The 18,843-nt window shown below is 38.7% G+C and overlaps 1 protein-coding gene and 1 pseudogene across 8 annotated transcripts in view; one reads left to right on the forward strand and one right to left on the reverse strand.

The window, feature by feature from the left end:
• The first annotated feature begins 90 nt into the window (after positions 1-90).
• The window catches only part of SLC25A40 (solute carrier family 25 member 40), a 45,172-nt gene continuing 26,419 nt past the window's right edge, over positions 91-18,843 (forward strand). The window contains exons 1-5 of one of the 8 annotated variants that reach the window (XM_027847967.1): positions 91-218; positions 4,254-4,364; positions 14,571-14,637; positions 15,825-15,932; positions 17,890-18,010. In XM_027847967.1, the coding sequence (XP_027703768.1) occupies positions 17,914-18,010 (97 nt within the window). In that variant the 5' untranslated portion in view covers positions 91-218; positions 4,254-4,364; positions 14,571-14,637; positions 15,825-15,932; positions 17,890-17,913. Of the gene's footprint in view, positions 219-4,253; positions 4,365-14,570; positions 14,640-15,824; positions 15,933-17,889; positions 18,011-18,843 lie in introns of those variants that run through there. The other 7 variants (XM_027847968.1, XM_027847969.1, XM_027847966.1 and 4 more) reach the window with 7 other exon arrangements.
• Positions 14,567-14,854, reverse strand: LOC114032610 (annotated as a pseudogene).

Raw genomic sequence — 18,843 nt, forward strand, 5'->3', positions numbered from 1 at the left:
CGCCTCGCCCGATTGGCCCCGCTTCTTGCCCCGCCCCCCCCTCTCACAGGCTGCCGGGCTGTGCCGGTCGTGAGGTGGTACCCTGACGAGGCCGCCGCGGCTGTGGGTCGCAGTCCCTTGGGGAGATGGGATGCGGTTAACGGTGGAGGGCGACCTCCCCCACCACCTGGGCCCTTCCCGCCTCCGAGGGCTGCCCGGGGCGGCCAGTGAGCCGTAAGGTGAGTGCCAGCGCTCCGGACCTGACAGGACCAACTTGGGGGGAAGCGGGGGCTTTGGGGGCGTGAGCCGGCGGGGCGGACCGAGCCGGGCGGTGAACCGGCCCCGCTGTCCGGGGCCTAAGGCTGCGCCCCCGAGGGAGGCGGGTCTGATTCGGAGACGCCTAACTGCTTGAGTGGGTGAAAGGCCGAGCTCGGGCCTGGGGGGGGGGGGGGGGGGGGGGGGGCTGGGGCAGCCTCCCCCCGCCCCCAGGCCTCCAGGCCTTTGTTTATCCCGTAGGCTTCGCGTTCCGGACTATTGTGGTGAACTGTCCTTAAAGCTGGCCCACCCTCCCCTACTTTTTATCTCTTCTGAGCCGCCCCTTGGATATTGCAGATTTTATCCTTCACCCCTCCCCCTCCCCTTGACAGATGATGTCACTGAGGCTGGTGGGGGAGGGGAGGGAGATCAGGAAGTGCCGGCAGGCACACACCTACGGTCTGGGTCCGAGGTGGGCTTTGCTGCCCATCCCGAAGCCCCGGAAGTACACCCGGCACCCCCGGCTCGGGTCCGGCCGTCCAGGTGATCGCACAGGTCTCTTCTAGCTCGAAATCGAAATCGAAGACGCTCCGGATAATTCTAGGGAAGCCATGATCTCTTCCTGTGGGGGCCTAGGCTTTGTACCCACCGCGGGCTTTGCCCCCAGGCTGCTGCAGAGCTAGGAGGGATCTCCCCTCTTCTTCCACTTCACTCCAAGCCACCCTGCTGCTTCCTTACGGGTTTGGTTGAGTGTTGTGTTTGGTTTTTTTGCATCTTAGGGTGATTCGGTGGGATCAAGTTTAACCATGTTTTTGAATAGGAACAGGTGAGGCATTGATGAAACAGTACGGGACATTACTTGGAGTCACCGAGCATTTATTACGTGCCTGCTTCGTTAGTTCTCTGATGCAGTCTTTCTTTCAAATTGTAATCATTATCCTTATCCCCATTATATGACAAAAACAATCGTTTAAGAGGGAGAATGGTGTAGTTGATAGAGAGCCTGTTTCCAGATCAAAACAATTTGAGTTCAAGTCCTACTTCTTACACAAACTGTGTGACCCTGAACAGAAAATCCCTTAACCTCTCAGTGCTCCAGATAACTCTCTAAGGTCAGAAGTTGCAGAAGAGTTTCACATCTGCATGGAAGGAGCTTAGACATAAGAAGCTCACCGTATGGAAAAATTTTTCCCTGTTTCAGACCCAAAAAAATACAAACTCTGTAAAACAATAGCTTCCATTTATAAAACACCTTAAGTTATAGGCCCTAATTATTTTATGTCTGGACTATTGCAACAGCTTTCTGGTTGGTTAACCTCAAGTCTCCCTACTCCAATCCATCTTGTACTTAAATATCAAATTTATCTTCCTAAGTGCAAATCTGACCGCATCACCCCTGCTAGGTAAGCTAGGTGGCATAGTGGGTAGAGCTCTGGTCATAGAGTCAGAAAGACATGAGTTCAGATTTGGCCAGAGACACTGACTAGCCCTGTGACAAATTGATTGACATCTGCCCACTTCAATTTCCTCACTGTAAAATGGGGATAACAATAGCATCTATCTCCCAGAGTTGTTGTGAAGATTGAACACTTGGTAGGTACTTAACACATCCATCCATCCTTCCTTCCTCTCTTCTTTCCCTTCTTCTTCCTTCTTTCTTTCTTTACTTCCCCTATTACCTATTGTCTCCAAGATAAAATATAAAAACCTGTTTAGCTTTTAAAATCCTCTATTACTTGGTCCCTTCCAACAATGAGTGTTTTTGAAGGCTGTCCCATATGCCCTGGAACTCTCTGCCTTCCAGCTTCTCTGGCTTCCTTCGGGTCTCAATTAAATTCCCACTTTCTGCAAAGAACCTTTCCTAATCTTCCCTAATGGGTCAGACTATTTCCAATTTATCTTGTATATATCTTGTTTGTACATTGTTGTTTATTGTCTCCCCTATTAGATTGTGAGCTCCTTAAGGGCAGGGGCTTTTACCTTTCTTTGTATCCCCAGAGCTAGCTTAGCACAATGCCTGGCACTTAGTAGGTACTTAATAAATGCTTAGTTGACTAAGATTTTATCTGATTTGATCCCCACAACACTGAGGTAGGTAATGCAAGTATTATTATACTACCTTTTACATACGAGGAAACTGAGTCTCAGAGATATTAAATAATTTTATCACAGACTCCTGAGGTACAAGTTTTTTGCTTTTTTTTCCCTCCAATTAGTGTTATCACTCAGCCAAGTCTAATCCTGAGGACCATAGCATGCCAGGCCCCTTTCCATGGGGATTTCTTGGCAAAGATACTGGAGTAATTTGCCATTTCTTTCTCCTGTGGATCACCTTTTATCAGAACTCTCCACTATGACCTTCTTGGGTATGGTGTAGTTCATAGTTTCATTAAGCCACTCTGCCACAACAGGGCATTGATCAGGAAGGGATTAGACTGTGTTGCCTATATAGAAATAAAAAGACACTAAAAGATGTAGGCATATTTGCATGTCCTGGCCTGAGTGATAGGCTGAAGTTACATTATTTCCAGTAACACGGATCTGATAAACATACCCTATTCTTTTAGACACACCCTAGACTGCACGAGGGTGATAAAGTCTGCTTAATTAGATAGTGCCAACTTGGTAATGAAGCTTTGAATGACGGTCCTCTTAGCTGTACTTGCTAAACAATCTAGTATATAAAGAATGAATAAAATTGGGCTACAGTGGAGTTTGTAGCTTCTTCAGAATTTGTTTTAAAAGTTTCATCAAAGCCAGATGAGGGTTTGAAGTAGAAACTTAAGAAACAGACAGAGAAAGAGAAGGAGTTGTTTTCAGGGTTGGAGCTCCATCCTTAGCTTTGAAACTCCTAGCTGTATTATCGTGGGCAAGTTATTTAACACCTTTGACCTTCGTTTTATTTGTAAAATAGAGATTACGATACTTGGGTAAGTTATATCACAAGATTGTTATGAAGAAAGCACTTTGTAAACATTAAAGGAAGGCACCTAAGAGATGAAATGGATAGAGCACCAGGCTTGGAGTCAGGAAGACTTGAGTTCAAATGTGGCTTCAGGCACTTACCTAGGGACCTAGGGAAAGTCACTTAACTCTGTTTGCCTTAGTTTCCTCAACTGTAAAATGATCTGGAGAAAGAAATGGCAAACCATTCCAGTAACCTTGCCAAGAAGACCCCAAATGGAGTCACAAAGAGTCAGACACTGAAATAACTGAACAACCCTGGGAGGTTGTTGGGTGGGGATCCATTAAATCAATGACCCCACTTAAGAGTAATTATCTTCACTAAGAAAGAACTGTTAAAGACTTTACTAGATGGGAGAAGTCCTTAATCAGTTTAGAAGTCCTTGAATTCTATTGAATTGATGTTGGGTAAGAAATAGATTTGAATTGGTTGAGAATTGGTCAAACCCTGTGGGGCTTATATAAAATCAGTGAGCCAATTTGGAATGAGACATTTGAATATCTGCCATCATAAAAGTTGGCAGCTAGATGACTGTGGATAGAGCACTAGACCAGGAGTCGGGAAGACCTAGGTGCAAATCCAGCCTCAGACACTTAGCTGTATGATCTGGGCAAGTCACTTAACCTCTATTTGCCTTAATCCCCTAGAGAAGGAAATGGCAAACCCCTCCAGTATCTTTGCAAAGAAAACCCCATGGACAGGGGGGAGGGGGGTGGTGGTGGTGGGAGAAGGAGTGAAGGGAGGAAAGTCCTGGCTTTAGTCTCAGTTTCATCCTTTGTCCTTCCCTGACCATAGGAAGGCTATGAGTTTCCAAAGGTCTGGAGGATTTTGGACTTCCTGTCAGGGTCCTAGAACAGTGTCTGCATTAGGGGCAGAGCCTAGATGAGATGCAGTGAGGAAAGCCACATCCAAGGTTGTACACTGTAGATCTACGAGGAGACTAGCAGAAAAAACTTAGTATACCTAAGAGGGATGGTTATCTTGAGGACTATAGCAGCTATGAGTAGACCCTTGACCACTTGTGCTCTAACCTAGAACCCATTTTTCTTCCCAGCGCTTTGACCAAGAATAATCAAGGGGGAAGAAGGGAAGAGGGCAGAGGTGTTGAAAGTGAAGTGCCATATTCACTGGGGGCCTGAGACCTGCCATAACTGATCTAGGACACGTGAGTTGTGGAGGGGAATGGGCTAAAGACTACTATGCTGTGACCTAAGACAATCTAAGGGGAGGACAGAAACGTGCTTGAGATATTTGATTACAAACACACCAAGGGAAGTGGAAGCTGTCAGTAGGAGCCTAGTAAATTGATGTCAGGGCCAAGGAAGCCTTGACCATCTTACCCAATAAAGCAGGGAAGGGTGGAGCCTGACCTTGGCACAAAGTTCTGAAACAGGACCCTAGAGTTGAGATAGTAATAAACAGACGAAGACTGACCAACTTAGCCAAGTAGCAGACTCCATGAACGTTTGAATAAAGCAAACAAATAGATAACCACAGAAGAAAACAATACATATTATGACAAAAGACTGGGAAAAAAAGTAGAAAAAAAAGGAATGCATTTAGTATCAAAAATAATTGACTTGGAAAATAGATCAAGAAGAATTTAAGAATCATCAAACATCTGCCTCTTTTGGCTAAAGTTTCACCTACCAGAAACTTAATCTTAGTGCCTGCCCTCTGAAATTATTCTCAATTAGTCCTGTATGTATCTTGTTTTCACATCATTTTTTGTTGTTGTCTCTACCATTAGACTTTGACCTCCTTGAGCACAGAGACTTTTTGCCTTTCTTTTATCCCCCATGCTTCGCAAAGTTCCTGGAATGTATTAGGTACTTCTTATTGACTGACTTTCTAAAATAATGAACAAAAAATCCATATTTCAAAGAATCATAAATCGAAACTACCTATATCTGTTAGAACCCTACCACAAAGTGAAAACAGAAAGAATCTATGAGTAATCTCCTTAATGAAATCCCAAATTGAAAACTTCCCAGACTGTCATAGCCAAAATCCAAAGCAGCCATCTCAAACAAAACATAATGCAAGCAGTCAGGAGGAGATATACTCCAGAACCAGAGCTGGAATCCCATAAGACTTGACAGCAGCTACTGCAAAGGAAACAAAATCTTGCAGTATAAATATCCCAAAAGCTTATAAATATATATAACTTACTCTGTTAGACTGAGTATTATACTCTCACGGGGAGAAAAAAACCTGGATTTTTAGTAAAATAGATACTTTTAAGCCTTCTTTGTTAATATACACACATAGAACATAGTTTAATAGAAACTTTGAACAGACATGCATCAAGAGATGCTTAGAAATGTAAATATATTTGAGCATTTAGAAGAGGCTAAATAATGAAATAATTCTAATTGGGGAAAAGATGGAAGTGTGTCTTCAAGATTGTATAGTTAAATGAGACAAACAGAGGATCTAGGGGTAGATTTGTTTTTATTCTTTAGGAAAGACAAGACAAAGGGAAAGGAATATAGTAGGAAATGTATAAGAAGGGTGAGGAACTACACAGATATGTAGGAAGAATTCAGTGTAGAAATACATTAAACAGCGTGCAAATAGGCAGAAAGGGGAGGGTCAGGGTCATAAGCAAAATAAACTTCAGTTTCAGAGAATGGATTGTAACTGAGTTAGAAGGAAAGAAAGTATGGACCGTTGAGCAAAGTCTAAATTAGCCAAACAGGGTACATGCACACTTTTTTTTTTTTTTTTGCTGAGGCAATTGGGGTTAAGTGACTTGTCCAGAGTCACATAGCTAGTGAATATTGTGTATCTGAGGCCAGATTTGAGCTTGGGTCCTCCTGACTCCAGGGCCGGTGCTCTATCCACTCCCCACCTACCTGCCCCCTTCCACTGCTTATATTATTAGTTTTGATTACATTCCTCCCTTTCTCTGCCGATCCCCCCCCCAACACACACACACACTTCCCTCTTTACAAAGAGGAAAATTATAACAGGCTATGATGGAGGGCACTTCATCATAGCTGTGAACACAAATAGGAAGAACTTGCTCACAAAAACACAAGAGAATAATAGAATGGATGTCATAGAAAGCAAGGATCAACAGGGGAACCCTGCATCCTCCCAGGAGAGACTCCCTTATGCCAGAGGACTGTCACAAGACACTTGGAAAGACTGTGAACAGATACAGAGTGAAGTGGACCAAACTAGAATACTTTATGCTAGTTGCTAGTTTTCTTTATTAAAGAAAAGCCACTTGGTGGGACTTAAGAACTCTGATTAATGAAATGACCAGTTACCACTATTGAAGACTGATAATGATGCATACTTCTGAAATCTTGATGAAGTGGTGATGGACTAGAGATAGAAGCTGAAGCATGTGTTTTCAGACCTGGATGATAGTATGGATTTGTTTTGCTTGTCCATGCTTATTTGTTACACGGGAGTCTTTCTTTGTGGGGGTGGAGATGGGAGTAGTGTAGTAGTGCCAAAAAAGATTCCCCCAAAAGGAGAAGACGACAGAGCAGCAGTGAAACATCTGGAGGAGTAGCATTTTATAAATATACAGAAGAGAATAGTATTCAGAGGGAGACAGAGAGAAATGGGACAGCTCTGGAATTAATGTGTTGAATTTATTATTATTTTTTTTTGTTTTAATGAACTGTCTTGCTTATATTTGTATTACCAGTGTTTAGGTTGATGCCTGGCATACAGTAAATGGCTAATAAATGTGTTACGTGTGTGTGTGTATGTGTGTGTGTATGTGTCTATGTGTCTATATCTGTGAAAGAATAGGTAGCATATTTAATCAGATTAGAAAGCAAGCAGTCTGTTAGAGATAGTTAAGACATGCATAGAAAGACACAAGATACCAAAATGTGGGCTAAATTGAACAAAATATATTAAATATTAAAATGCTGCTACACTGCAAAGGACATCCATATAAGTAAGAGATGGGATGACCATGAGATTTGCCACCAGACAATGGTTCATATGAAAAAGATCTGAAGGTTTTAATGGCCCAAATGTTGTATGTGAGTCACCAGCATGAAAAAGCAACCCAAAAAGGAATTCCAGACTTAGGCTGCTGCTGCCTTGGTCACTCCATATGTAGAGTTTTTTGTGTTCAGTCCTGAGTGCCACATTTTAGAAAAAACAATGGCAAACTAGAATATATGCCCATAAAGCAATTCAGAGCCTTGAGAGAACTTGAAACCATGCTATCTGAATATATCAATTGAAAAAAACAGGAATATTTTACTTGGTAGTAGTATGGTGGTGTGGAGCAGATTGAAGGGCTGGAAGAGAGTTCAATTTGTTCTACTTGGTCCCAGAAGACAGAAATAGAATCAATGGATGGAAATCAAAAAGAGAAAAATTTAAGTGTGATACAAGGAAAACTTCTAACAATTAGAGCTATCTGAAAATAGAATAATGTTCATGCTGATCTTTTACTGGAATTGTTTGTAGTTTGATCTTTCAGTTAGTCATGCCTGACCCTTTGTGACCCCAATTAGGGTTTTCTTGCCAAAGATACTGGAGTGGTTTGCCCATTCCTTTTCTAGCTCATTTTACAGTTGAGGAAACTAAGGCAAATAGGGTTAAGTGACTTGCCCGGGTCACACAGCCTAGTAAGTGTCTGAGACTGAATTTTGACTGCAGGCCCAGCACTCTTTCCACTGTGCCACATGCTACCTGCTTTTTTGTTTTTGATTACTTTTGGAAATATCAATTCCTTTATTACCCTCTCTGAGGAGAAACCCACAAGGAATTTACCAGTGATGGTTCAACTCTTGCTATCTGGATAAAGCTCTCATATTAAAAATACCAGTAGTTCAATGAATATTTGGAAATGATATAAAAACTATGTGAATTTTAATATTCTGTCTTTGTTGTGATTTTTCATGTGTCCTCATCTCTTGTCATTCAAGAATTGTACTTTAAAACAACTTACTGGTATTTTCACAAATTTCTTTGTAGATGACTGTATTTCAGATTTCATGCAAATGGTTTTAAAAACAATGTAACCAGGAAAAGTGATATAATAGAAAAGCACATAGTGTTAATTATGGAATTTATACAGTGCTAGTCAGTGGGCTGCTAGGTGGCATAGTGCATGGAGTGCAGGGCCTAGAGTCAGGAGGACCTGACTGGGATACTTACTAGCTGTGTGACCCTGGGTAAGTCACTTCACCCGATTTGCTTCAATTTCCTTATCTGTCAAATTTGAACTAGAGAAGAAAATGGCAAACATTCTGGTATCTTTGCCAAGAAAACCCCAAATGGGGTCGTGGTAGAGTCAGACATGAGTGAAAGGACTCAACTACAACAAGTGCTCTATAAACATTGAATAAAAACTTGGAGATAGTTTTGTACCATACAGGCTTAATTTGATATATTCCTTTTTTTAAAATTTGTTCTCCCTTTCCTTTATTAAAACACACACACACACACACACAACATTGTCTTCAAAATTGAATTAGTCAGTTATTGTTAGAAACAATAAAATATTGGAGTATAGAACTGAGAAAAAGGCATGAATCAGATTGGTAAAGAAAGGGTTAAAATATTGTTAATACTTGACCATGTTGTGTTACAGATATGAAATAATGTCTTTTTTTCTGAAGGTTACCTCTCACCTACTAATCAGAAACCCTTCATATCCCCAATGCATATATCCATACTTACTCTGGGCTTTAGTATTTGTAAAGCACAGGTCCAACAAATCATCTTAGAACATCACTCATCATAAGGCAACTGAGAGGTAATGTAGAAAAGTACTAGACTTGGAATCAGGAAGAAGGCGTAAGTTCACATTCTGATTTAAACAGCAGCTAGCTGTATGACGAAGTCACCTAATTTCTGTCAGCTTTAATTTCCTTATGTGTAAAATGGACATAATAATAGTACCTACCTATATCTAAGTGGCACAGTGGATAGAGCACTGGCTTGGAGTCATTAAGACCTTAGTTCATATATGGCCTCAGACAATAGTTGTATGACCCTGGCCAAGTCACTTAACCCTGTTTGCCTCAGTTCTGCATCTGTAAAATGAGCCTGTAGAAGGACATGCCAAACCACTCCAGTATCTCTGTCAAGAAAACTCCAAATGGGGTCACAGAGTTGGACCCAATGGAAATGACTGAACAACAACCACCAAAAAACCTGACCAGTTATTGTGAGCATCAAATGAAATAAAAATTTTAAAGCACTTTCAAATATTAAAACACAATGAAAATTCTACCTCATGTTATCATTATTAATAGTTTTCTTAGCCACCTCAAAGAATTTTAGAGTTGGAAAGGACCCCGTAGCCATCTAGACCAATCTATATGTCAAAAAGATTCCCTACTTAATACTTATATACTTAATACTTATCAGCACATTGAACAAGTGTTCCATTCAGCCTTTGCTTGTATTCCACCTCCAAAAGCAGCTATTTTTCAATAACTAATTGTGAGGATTCCCCCCGACCTGAATTTATCTTTTTGTGACTTCATACATTGTTCCTAATTCTTTCCTCAGGGACCAAAGAGAACAAGTCTGAGTCTTACCCTGTTACTTGACAGCCTTTCAAGTACTTGAAGACAAACTAATATGTTCATCTGACTCCTCTTCAGGCTTAACATCAGTCATCACTAGTTTTTTCAGCTAATCCCCATATGAACTTGAGGCCATTGTCTAGTTGCTGTCCTCTAGATGCTATGTAGCAAGTTAATGTCCTTCCTTTAAAAAATAATAGATATGTTTCATTAATATTTATCAATTAAATGTAAATTTTAAGAAATATTCATTTTAAAAAATTTTGAGTTCCAAATTCTCGCCCTCCTATCCCTCCCCCACCCCTTGAGATGGCAAGTAATATATCAGTTATACATGTGAAGTCATGCAAGACATTTCCACATTAGCTATGTTTAAAAAGAAAACATAAAAACAGAATTATGCTTCAGTCTGCACTCAGCTTGTCTGTTCCATCTCATCATGGCTCCTTTGGAATTGTCTTGGATCATTGTCTTGATCAGAGTAGCTAAGTCTTTCACAGTTGATTATCCTTACAATATTACTGTTACTGTGTACATTGTTCTGGTTCTACTCACTTTTCTCTGCATCCGTTCTTATAAGTCTTACCAGGTTTTTCTGAAACCATCCTGCTTGTCATTTCTAATAGCACGGTAGTATTCCATCACAGTCTTATACCACAACTTGTTCTGCCATTCTCCAGTTGATGGGCATCCCCTCAATTTCCAATTCTTTACCACCACAAAAAGAGCTGCTATGAATATTTTTGTACAAATAGGTGCTTTTCCCTTTGATTTCTTTGAGATACAGGCCTAGTAGTGGTATTGCTGGGTCAAAGGATATGCACAATGTTATCACCCTTTCTTTGGGCATAGTTTGAAATTGTTCTCCAGAATGTATGGGCTAGTTCACAACAGTGTATTAGTGTACAAATTTTTCCACATCTCCTTCAGCATTTGTCCTTTTCCTTTTCTGTCATGTTAACTGCTCTGATAGGTATGAGGTGGTACCTCAGTGTTTTAATTTGCATTTCTCTTAATCACTATTGATTATTCTTTTCATGTGAATATCTTTCCTTAAATATTGTACCCAGAACTGAACACAGTACTCTGCTTTTGATCTAACCAGGGTAACAACAAGATTATTACCTCCTTTTTTCTAGAAGTAATGCCTTTCTTAAATGAATTTGCTTTTTTTGCTGACCTGTTAAGCTTACAGTTCATTAAAGTCCCCAAATATTTTTTTAGACAAACTACTGCTATCCATTCCTTATTGCTTGTATACTTTTAAAATTGGTTTGTTGAACCCAAGTGTAAGACTTGGATTTATTCTTATTAAATTTAATGTAAGTAGATTCAGCCCAATTTTCTAGTCTCTAGATTTTTTTGGATCCTGACTCATCTAGTATGTTAGCTATCTGTATTAACGTTATGTCATTGAAAAAAATTTGATATGCATGCCATCTACTCCTTTCTCTAAGTCATTGATAAAAATGCCAAACAATTCAGGGCCAACTACGTATCTCTGGGGCACCCCGCTGGAGACCTTCCAAGTTAATAAGGAGCCTTTGAGTCTGGATATTTAATCATTTCTAAATCCAGATTGTCATCTAGCCCACATCTCTTCATCTTTTCCACCAAAAATGGCATGAGATACTTTAGTTAATATGTAGGTAAATTATATCTTAGCTTTCCCTTCACCTATAAATTTAGTAACTGTCAGAAAAAGAAATGGGCTGCTATGAACTAATTTTGATTAAATATAATGAGCCACCCCTAAAAATATACTGATTTCATTCTCTTCTCATTTCTGAAAATCAGGACATTTACTGTTCTCTCCTGTTCAAGATTTTTCAAATATCATTGATAGTGACTTAGTGATCATATATATAATTTTTTCCTGTTCTTCCAGGATGTTCTTCCAGGAGTTCATCTGGGCCAGGTGACTTGAATTTGTCGAGAGATCTAAGTGCTCTCAGTATTACTATATGGTTTTATTTATCCTGGGTATCAACTGCCTATTAGCTATTCTTTTCCTGTTCTTTCCAGCCCAAAGGTAATTTTCCTTTGCAGAGAAAACAGAAGCAAAGTAGACATTTAGCAGCTCTGTCTTGAATTAATGAATGAAAAAAAAAAGCATTTAAGTGCTTATTATCTGCAAAGCTCTGTGCTAAGTGCAAGGGGTACAAATAGAAAAAGTGAGACAGTCCCAGCTCTCAAGGAGCTCACATCTTAATGGTGGAGATAACATGTGGAAGGTTTCAGCTACAAGTCAGATGGAAAGGTCCCATGGTCCTTAGGAGGCAGTAATAAATTATATGGTAATGCTTTATCTTTTCTGCCATTTCCACTGGTAAACATAATCCCAGTTTCTGATGTTGAACGATTTGACCATGCTAAGGACCTTGATGGTAAGGTCCTTCTAGGTCTTCAATAACTATCGCTGTAGCACTCAAAGAAGCAGTTGCCAGGTTGTGTTTTCACAAGGGTTGTTTACCAAGATGATATGTCTGTGGGACACTGGATTGGAAACATTGCTGTTCTCAAGGCTGTTGGGTTTTGCTTCGGAAATAAGACTGAGACTTACCCTCTTCAGGAAGCCTTATCTTACTGCCCCAGCACATACCAATCCCTGCCTTCTCTGAAATCCTTGCTTGAGCCCTTTTTTGTCTTTGTTATTTCTTTTCAACCTGATCACATAACAACGGTATTAGTCCAGATCTAGGCCACCTGTAGAGAAGTGGCTTCTGACTAACTTCTGGAGACTTCTCTAAAACCTGAGTATGTAGTCTTGAATAGTTATTTTTCAGTATTTTTTCCCCTTCTGTGTTTGTCCTTCCTTTTTTTTTTTTTTTTTAAGAATAAGTTTTCATTGTTGTCTTCTGGTTTTTTTTGGTTTTTCTTACATCATTGTAATTATCCCCAGTATCTTTCTCCCTCTGTCTCCCATATAACAAATAGTGTTTTTTGAAGACAAAGAAAAAAAGAGAGGAAAAAAAATCAGCACAACTGATTAGTGCTTTGAAAAATTCTGGAAACATGGCCACACCTGTGGACCTGTCACCTAAAGGAAGGAATAAGTTGGGGGTGTTGCATCATATTTCTTCATTTGAGTTATGGCTTGATCTTTTAAATTTTGTTATGTTCACTTTTGATTTTTTTGTATGTGTGATTTCTTTTCTATTTACGTTATTGTAATTACTCAGCATCAGGTCGTGCAGATCATTTCTTGAAACAGTAATATTCTATTACGTTCATGTACCACAATTTAGTCATTCTTCAGTTGATAAGTATCTACTTTGCTTCTAATTCTTTGCTGTCAGAATAAATACTGCTACTAATATTTTGTGGATATGGAGATTTTTCTTATCAACAGTTTCCTTTGGGGTTAAGCCCTGTAATGGAATCTGGTTCAAGGGTTATGGATAATTCAGACACTTCATTTGCCTAATTCCAGTTACTTTCCAAAATGGTTTTACCATTTCATAGTTCCACCAACAATATATTAGTGTGCCTATCATCCCACAGCCCCTCCAACATTGACTACTATTGTCATTCTTTGTCATGTTTGCTAATTTGCAGGAGGTGGAATGAAGCCTCAAGATTGTTTTGTCTTGCATTTCTCTTCTCTTTAGTGTTTTGGAGCTCTCTTTCATGTTGTTGTGAATACTTTGCAATTCTTCTGAGAATTTTTTCTTCATGTCCTTTGCATTTATCTATTGGGGAATGGCTGTTAGTCTTATGTATGTATATATTTATTAAATTTTATGTATCATGGATACAAAATCTTTAACAGAAAAACTTGATGCGAAGATTTTCCCCTATTCAATCACTTCCCTTATCCAAGGTTCATTAATTTTGTGTGTGCAGAAGCCTTTCAGTTTCATTCAAAGTTATCTCTTTATCTTTTGTAATTACCTCTCTTGTTTGCTTAAGAATATATTCCCTGTGCATAGCTGTGAGAGGTATATGATCTGTTTCTCTTCTAATTTTTTTTATAGTATTACCTTAACCATTAAGGTCCATTAATGTCCATTTAAAATGTACTTTGGAACATGGAGGAAGGTGTTTGCATAAATCTTATTTTTGCCAGACTGCTTTTCCAGTTTTTAACATTAAAAAAAAAATCAAATAAGGAATTTTTTCCTAGGTAATTTATGTTTTCCATGTTATCAAACACTGGTTTATTGAATACTATTGTTTCTGATTCTCCCTTGTCTAGTGTGTTCCATTGATCTGTTTTTTAACCAAACTAATTTTTTTTAATTTTAAACAAGTTTATTTAAACAATGAGATGTTTGACTTGAAGGGAAAACTATCTAGGTTCAATTTCTTTATACTAATTTATCCCTGTTGAGAGACAGAGATTGCCCTACATGTATCAACTTCGTACAAAAAAAGTTGTAAAATCATTCTTGGTTTTACAGTGATAAAAGAAAAACATTGAAAGTATCCAATCAAACAAGGTATGCAAGGACTTTTTTGTGGGATTTTTTTGTTGTTATTGTTGTTAAACAGTGAGAGCAAAATAACTTACTGGAATATAAAGATAAAAGTTGAATGAGCGTACCACTAGTGGAAAAAAAGGATATTTTCACAGAACCAGTTTGTTTTTTCCCCTCCCCATCTCCATTTGATGTTGATCAAAACATACCATGGGCCATTTAGTTTAAAAAAAAAATACGAATTATGCCTGTGCACCTACACCAGTTACTTTATGTACAATAAAGGAATGGGGGAAGGGAGTCAAAGAAGAGAGAAAACTACTGCAGTAGTTGGGATGTGGATGAACCAAATCTTGGTTTTCTAATTGTGAATGTATTGTTTTCCTTGGGAGCGCAGTTCTGGAGTCGAGTTACATGTTCTCTTTTTAGTCAGTGCCTCCTGTCTGCTGCTGGAATACATCGATTGTGTCTTCACCCTCCATTTCCAGCTCTGCAGGTGTGTCTGTTACATTGATTGGTTGCCCATCAAATCGGGATCTGATCTGCTTCATTGACAAACCCTGTCGTTCACAATAGGCTTTCATTAGTTTCCTAAGTGGTGTGTGCCTCTTAATCTTAAATTGCACCTCCAAACCATCTGGCCCTGCCACCTTCAAATTAATGTGGTCATTGTTTTCAGTCTTGACTCCTTCCTCCAGCTTTTCATCGGCCATGGCAAGTCTGGGGGTCTCCTCAGCCGCCACTTCACAAAAGAGGCACCAGGATGGTCTGCTCCAAGGGAACTGGGGGGAGAGGGGGGAGGAGAAGCAGCAGCAGCAGGAGAGGAAGAAGAGGAAGATGATGGTGGTAATGGTGAGAAAGAGGAGAAGAAGGAGGAGGAGGAGGAGGAGGAAGAGGGGTCCAAATGAATTTTTTAAAACTGTGCCAGGCACTGTGTTAAGCCCTTAACAATTATTATTTTGTTGGGTCCTCACAGCAACCCTGGAAGACAAATGTTATTATCCCCATTTTACAGTTGAGAAAACTGAGGCAGACAGGTTAAGTGATTTGCCCAGGGTCCTACAGCTAGTAAGTGTCAGAGGCCCAGTTTGAACTCAAGTCTTCCTCAACCCAGACCCAGTGCACTATCATATCATCTGCAAATAGGGATAGTTTTACCTGTGTCTTAAAGGTGTGATATTCAGGAAATTAGTGAAGGAAAAGTAGAAACACAAGATAGCAAATTATCAAAGTATCCTTTTTGATATGTCAGTTTGGAAACTGTACTGGAATATATATTGTCTTGCTACTTCTTGGCTATCTGTTGGACTTTCTTATATATCTTTCAGTTTTCTTACTGAATTTAAATAGATTATGGCTGATTGCTAAATTATGAGTATTATATTGATAAGATTTTTAAAAAACATCAACTGATAGCATCAGCTAGTTACTAAAATACTCCTTGTCCTTATATCATAAACATTTGATTTTAATTAAAAACTTGTTCCCTAGTAAAACAACAAACAGGTTCATGTTTTAGTCAACCCTAACTCCAATTGCCTTTTACCTTAGCTAATATAGTTCTTGAATACCTGTTGAAAATCTCACCTTGACTATATAGCAGAATAGTCTATCTGCCACTTGGGTTGACTCATGTCAGTCAGTCAGTCATCAAGCAATTATTAAGTGCTTACTATGTTCCAGGTACTGTGCTAAGTTCTGAGGATTCAACAACAAAAAAAGGAGCAAAATATAGAGCCTGCCTGCAGAGAACTTACATTCTAATTGGGAAGACAACATGTGACTAACTAGGTACATACAAAATATATGCAGAATAGATGAAGATAATCTGAAAGGGGAAGGTTTTAGCAGCTGAGGGGACTGAAATTTCAGGCCTGTGGAAAGAAAATATGAAGATAGGATTTGGAGTGTCTATACTGTTTTACATAAATGTTATTGTTGTTACTATTTGCTGTAAGTAGGCCAGTGTAATTGGATTGTAGAGTAACTGGAAATGAGTAAGATGTAAGAAGTTTGTGAAAGGTAGAAAAGGATCAGATTATGAAGAGCTTTAAGTGTCAAATATAGAGGACTTATTATTTGATCTGTCTGTAGGTTATAGAAAGCCATTTAAGCTCATTTGCCAGGGAGAGTGGTGACATGATTGTTTATGCTTTAGGAAAAATCATTTTCACAGTGATTGGAGAATGGATTCGAATAGAGAGTGCCTTGTTGTAGGGAGACCAAGTTAGAAGTCTTATTGCAGTAATCTAGGTAAAAGGTGTTGGGCCTGAACTGGGATCGTGGCTCTATGAGAGGCATTAACAAGGCCTCATTAGAGGCATTAACAATTAACAATTGTTAATGCCTCATTTCCTCATTAGAAATGACATGACTGAACAACAGTTAGATGAATGTGAGTGTGGATTTGAGTGTGGTGCTGAGGTTGCAAGAAGATTGGGAGATGATGTAATTTTGGCAGTAAAAATATTGGCAGTAATATGGGAGTTCAGAAAGAGAGAAGGTTTTTGGGAAAGATAATGAATTCTGTTTTGGATATATTGAGTTTGAGATGGCTACATGACATCTAGTTTGAGACGTTCACAAGGCAGATGGAGATGTGTGACTCTAGCTCAGAAAAGAGATTAGGGGTGGATATATAGATCTGGAAATTATATACATTGAGATTATTGAACCTATGGAGCTAATGAGATCACCAAGCAAATTAGTGTAGAGTAAAAATAAATGAGAGGCCAGGACAGAGCCTTGGGATGTCACTAGTGTGATGTAGATGAACCAGCAAAGGAGAATCAGAAGTTAGACAAACAGGAAGAGAACCAGAAGAGAACAGAGTCACAGAAAATTTGCTGTTGAGTTTCCAGTATGAGATGGTCCTTGATAGTGTCAAATATTGAAGAGAAATCAAGTAGAATCAGGACTGAGAAAAGGCTTTTGGATTTAGTAATTAAAAGGTGATTGGTAGCTTTGGAGACAATGGCAAACTATGTTGTCTAGTGGGTTTCTTGGCAATCTTAGGGTCCTCAAGAGTCCAGTCTTCCTGTTTGTCAGGAGGACTGTTTAATGTAGGAAGATCAGGAGCAGCTTGCTACAATGGACAGATCTCTGAAGTGAGAGTCAGAGAGACCTGAGTTCTAGTTCTTGCTTTGGCATTAATGAGCCATGTGAGATAGACAAATTATTTAATCTTTCTGGGATACAGCTTTCTCTTCTGTAAAATGAAGAGGTTGAATTTGATGATCTCTATGATTTCTAATTTTTTTTAAGGACACAAACCTGGTGTATAATTTGAACTAATAATAAATGCTTTTAAAATTTCATAGAAACTTACTATCTTTGGAAGAAGATATGTTTATATTTTGATGATATATGCCCTTCATCCTTAACACCCATTTTTTAGTCACATGGAAATACAGTATTTGCTAATAACTTAATATGACTGGTACAACATCTTACTAATAAGACACAAGACACAGTATGTATATTGCATTTACCATTCCTTATCAGAAAAAATGTGTGCCCTTGGTTACAATGACCGACTCAGATCTTATCACTATTGGAAAAAAGTATGTCCTGTAGTGTTAATTTCATATGCATCTTGTTCATTTCTTGATGACAACGACTTATATGTACTCATTATTATTAAAGCATTTGATGTTAGTATCCCAAAATGTTTAAAGTGTGTTGGTATTTACATGCTGTCTACTACAGTTCTGCTAGTTTTCCATTAATTGGCGGGGGGCGTGTTTAGTTTTTTTCACCAGGTATTAACAATATGGATGCTGAACAAACAGGACAAGCATTTCCCAGAGTGACACCTTTGCAGCAAATGATTGCCTCATGTACTGGAGCTATTCTTACATCACTAATGGGTAAAAAGAATATCAATGAATTCAAACTTTTGGAATTTATGTAACTTTGTGAAAAGGATGTTAAATAGGAGATAGGGAAACTTGGTGCTAATAAGCGCCTATTGTATAGGGTTGATACAGAGATCAGTAATATACTCGGTGCTTGAAAAATAAATAAAAAGCTAAAAACAATTTTAAAAATAAAATTGTGAGAAAAAACAGAAATTAATGGTCAAGTAAACATTAAGAAAAAAATAATATATTTGTTCTCCAGGAACTTAATACCTTGTAGGAAAAATAAAATCTGTACATGAATAATTTTGAAAATGAAATGGGATAAGTGCATAAGAGTAATAGTCAAAATGTTTTGAGAAATGAAAGGATGAAGAGGTAATGTCTTAGCTTTGGAACTTAATCATAACATCATAAGGTTAGAGCTTGATCTAAGTCCAACCCCCTCATTTTATAGTTGAGGAAACTGAGGTCCAGAAGTTAAATGACTTCTTGGGTCATATCACTGGTAAGTTCCTAAAGTAAGATTTAAACCCAGGTCTTTGTGACTCTCAAGGTCAGCACTTGTCAGTGCTGTACCATGCACATTCTGAATCACCTTATCCTTTATTTTTACCTTCTTTTTACCGTCTTTTATGGTTCTAGAATTCTGACTGTATAATGACATATAAGTAAATACTCATGGTACAAGAATGTCATTCGTGGTAGTTAGCAATTATGTACAATATTATTTGTTTGCGTTAATACAGAGTAGTTTTTAAAAACACTTTGGTCTACAATGACAAAAATGTTTTGGCCAAAGAATAGTATTTTAATATCGTCTAATTTGTTTAAAACATGTA

The sequence above is a fragment of the Vombatus ursinus genome, unplaced genomic scaffold (assembly GCF_900497805.2).
Source record: "Vombatus ursinus unplaced genomic scaffold, bare-nosed wombat genome assembly UNPS02005459.1, whole genome shotgun sequence".
NCBI lineage: Eukaryota > Metazoa > Chordata > Mammalia > Diprotodontia > Vombatidae > Vombatus > Vombatus ursinus.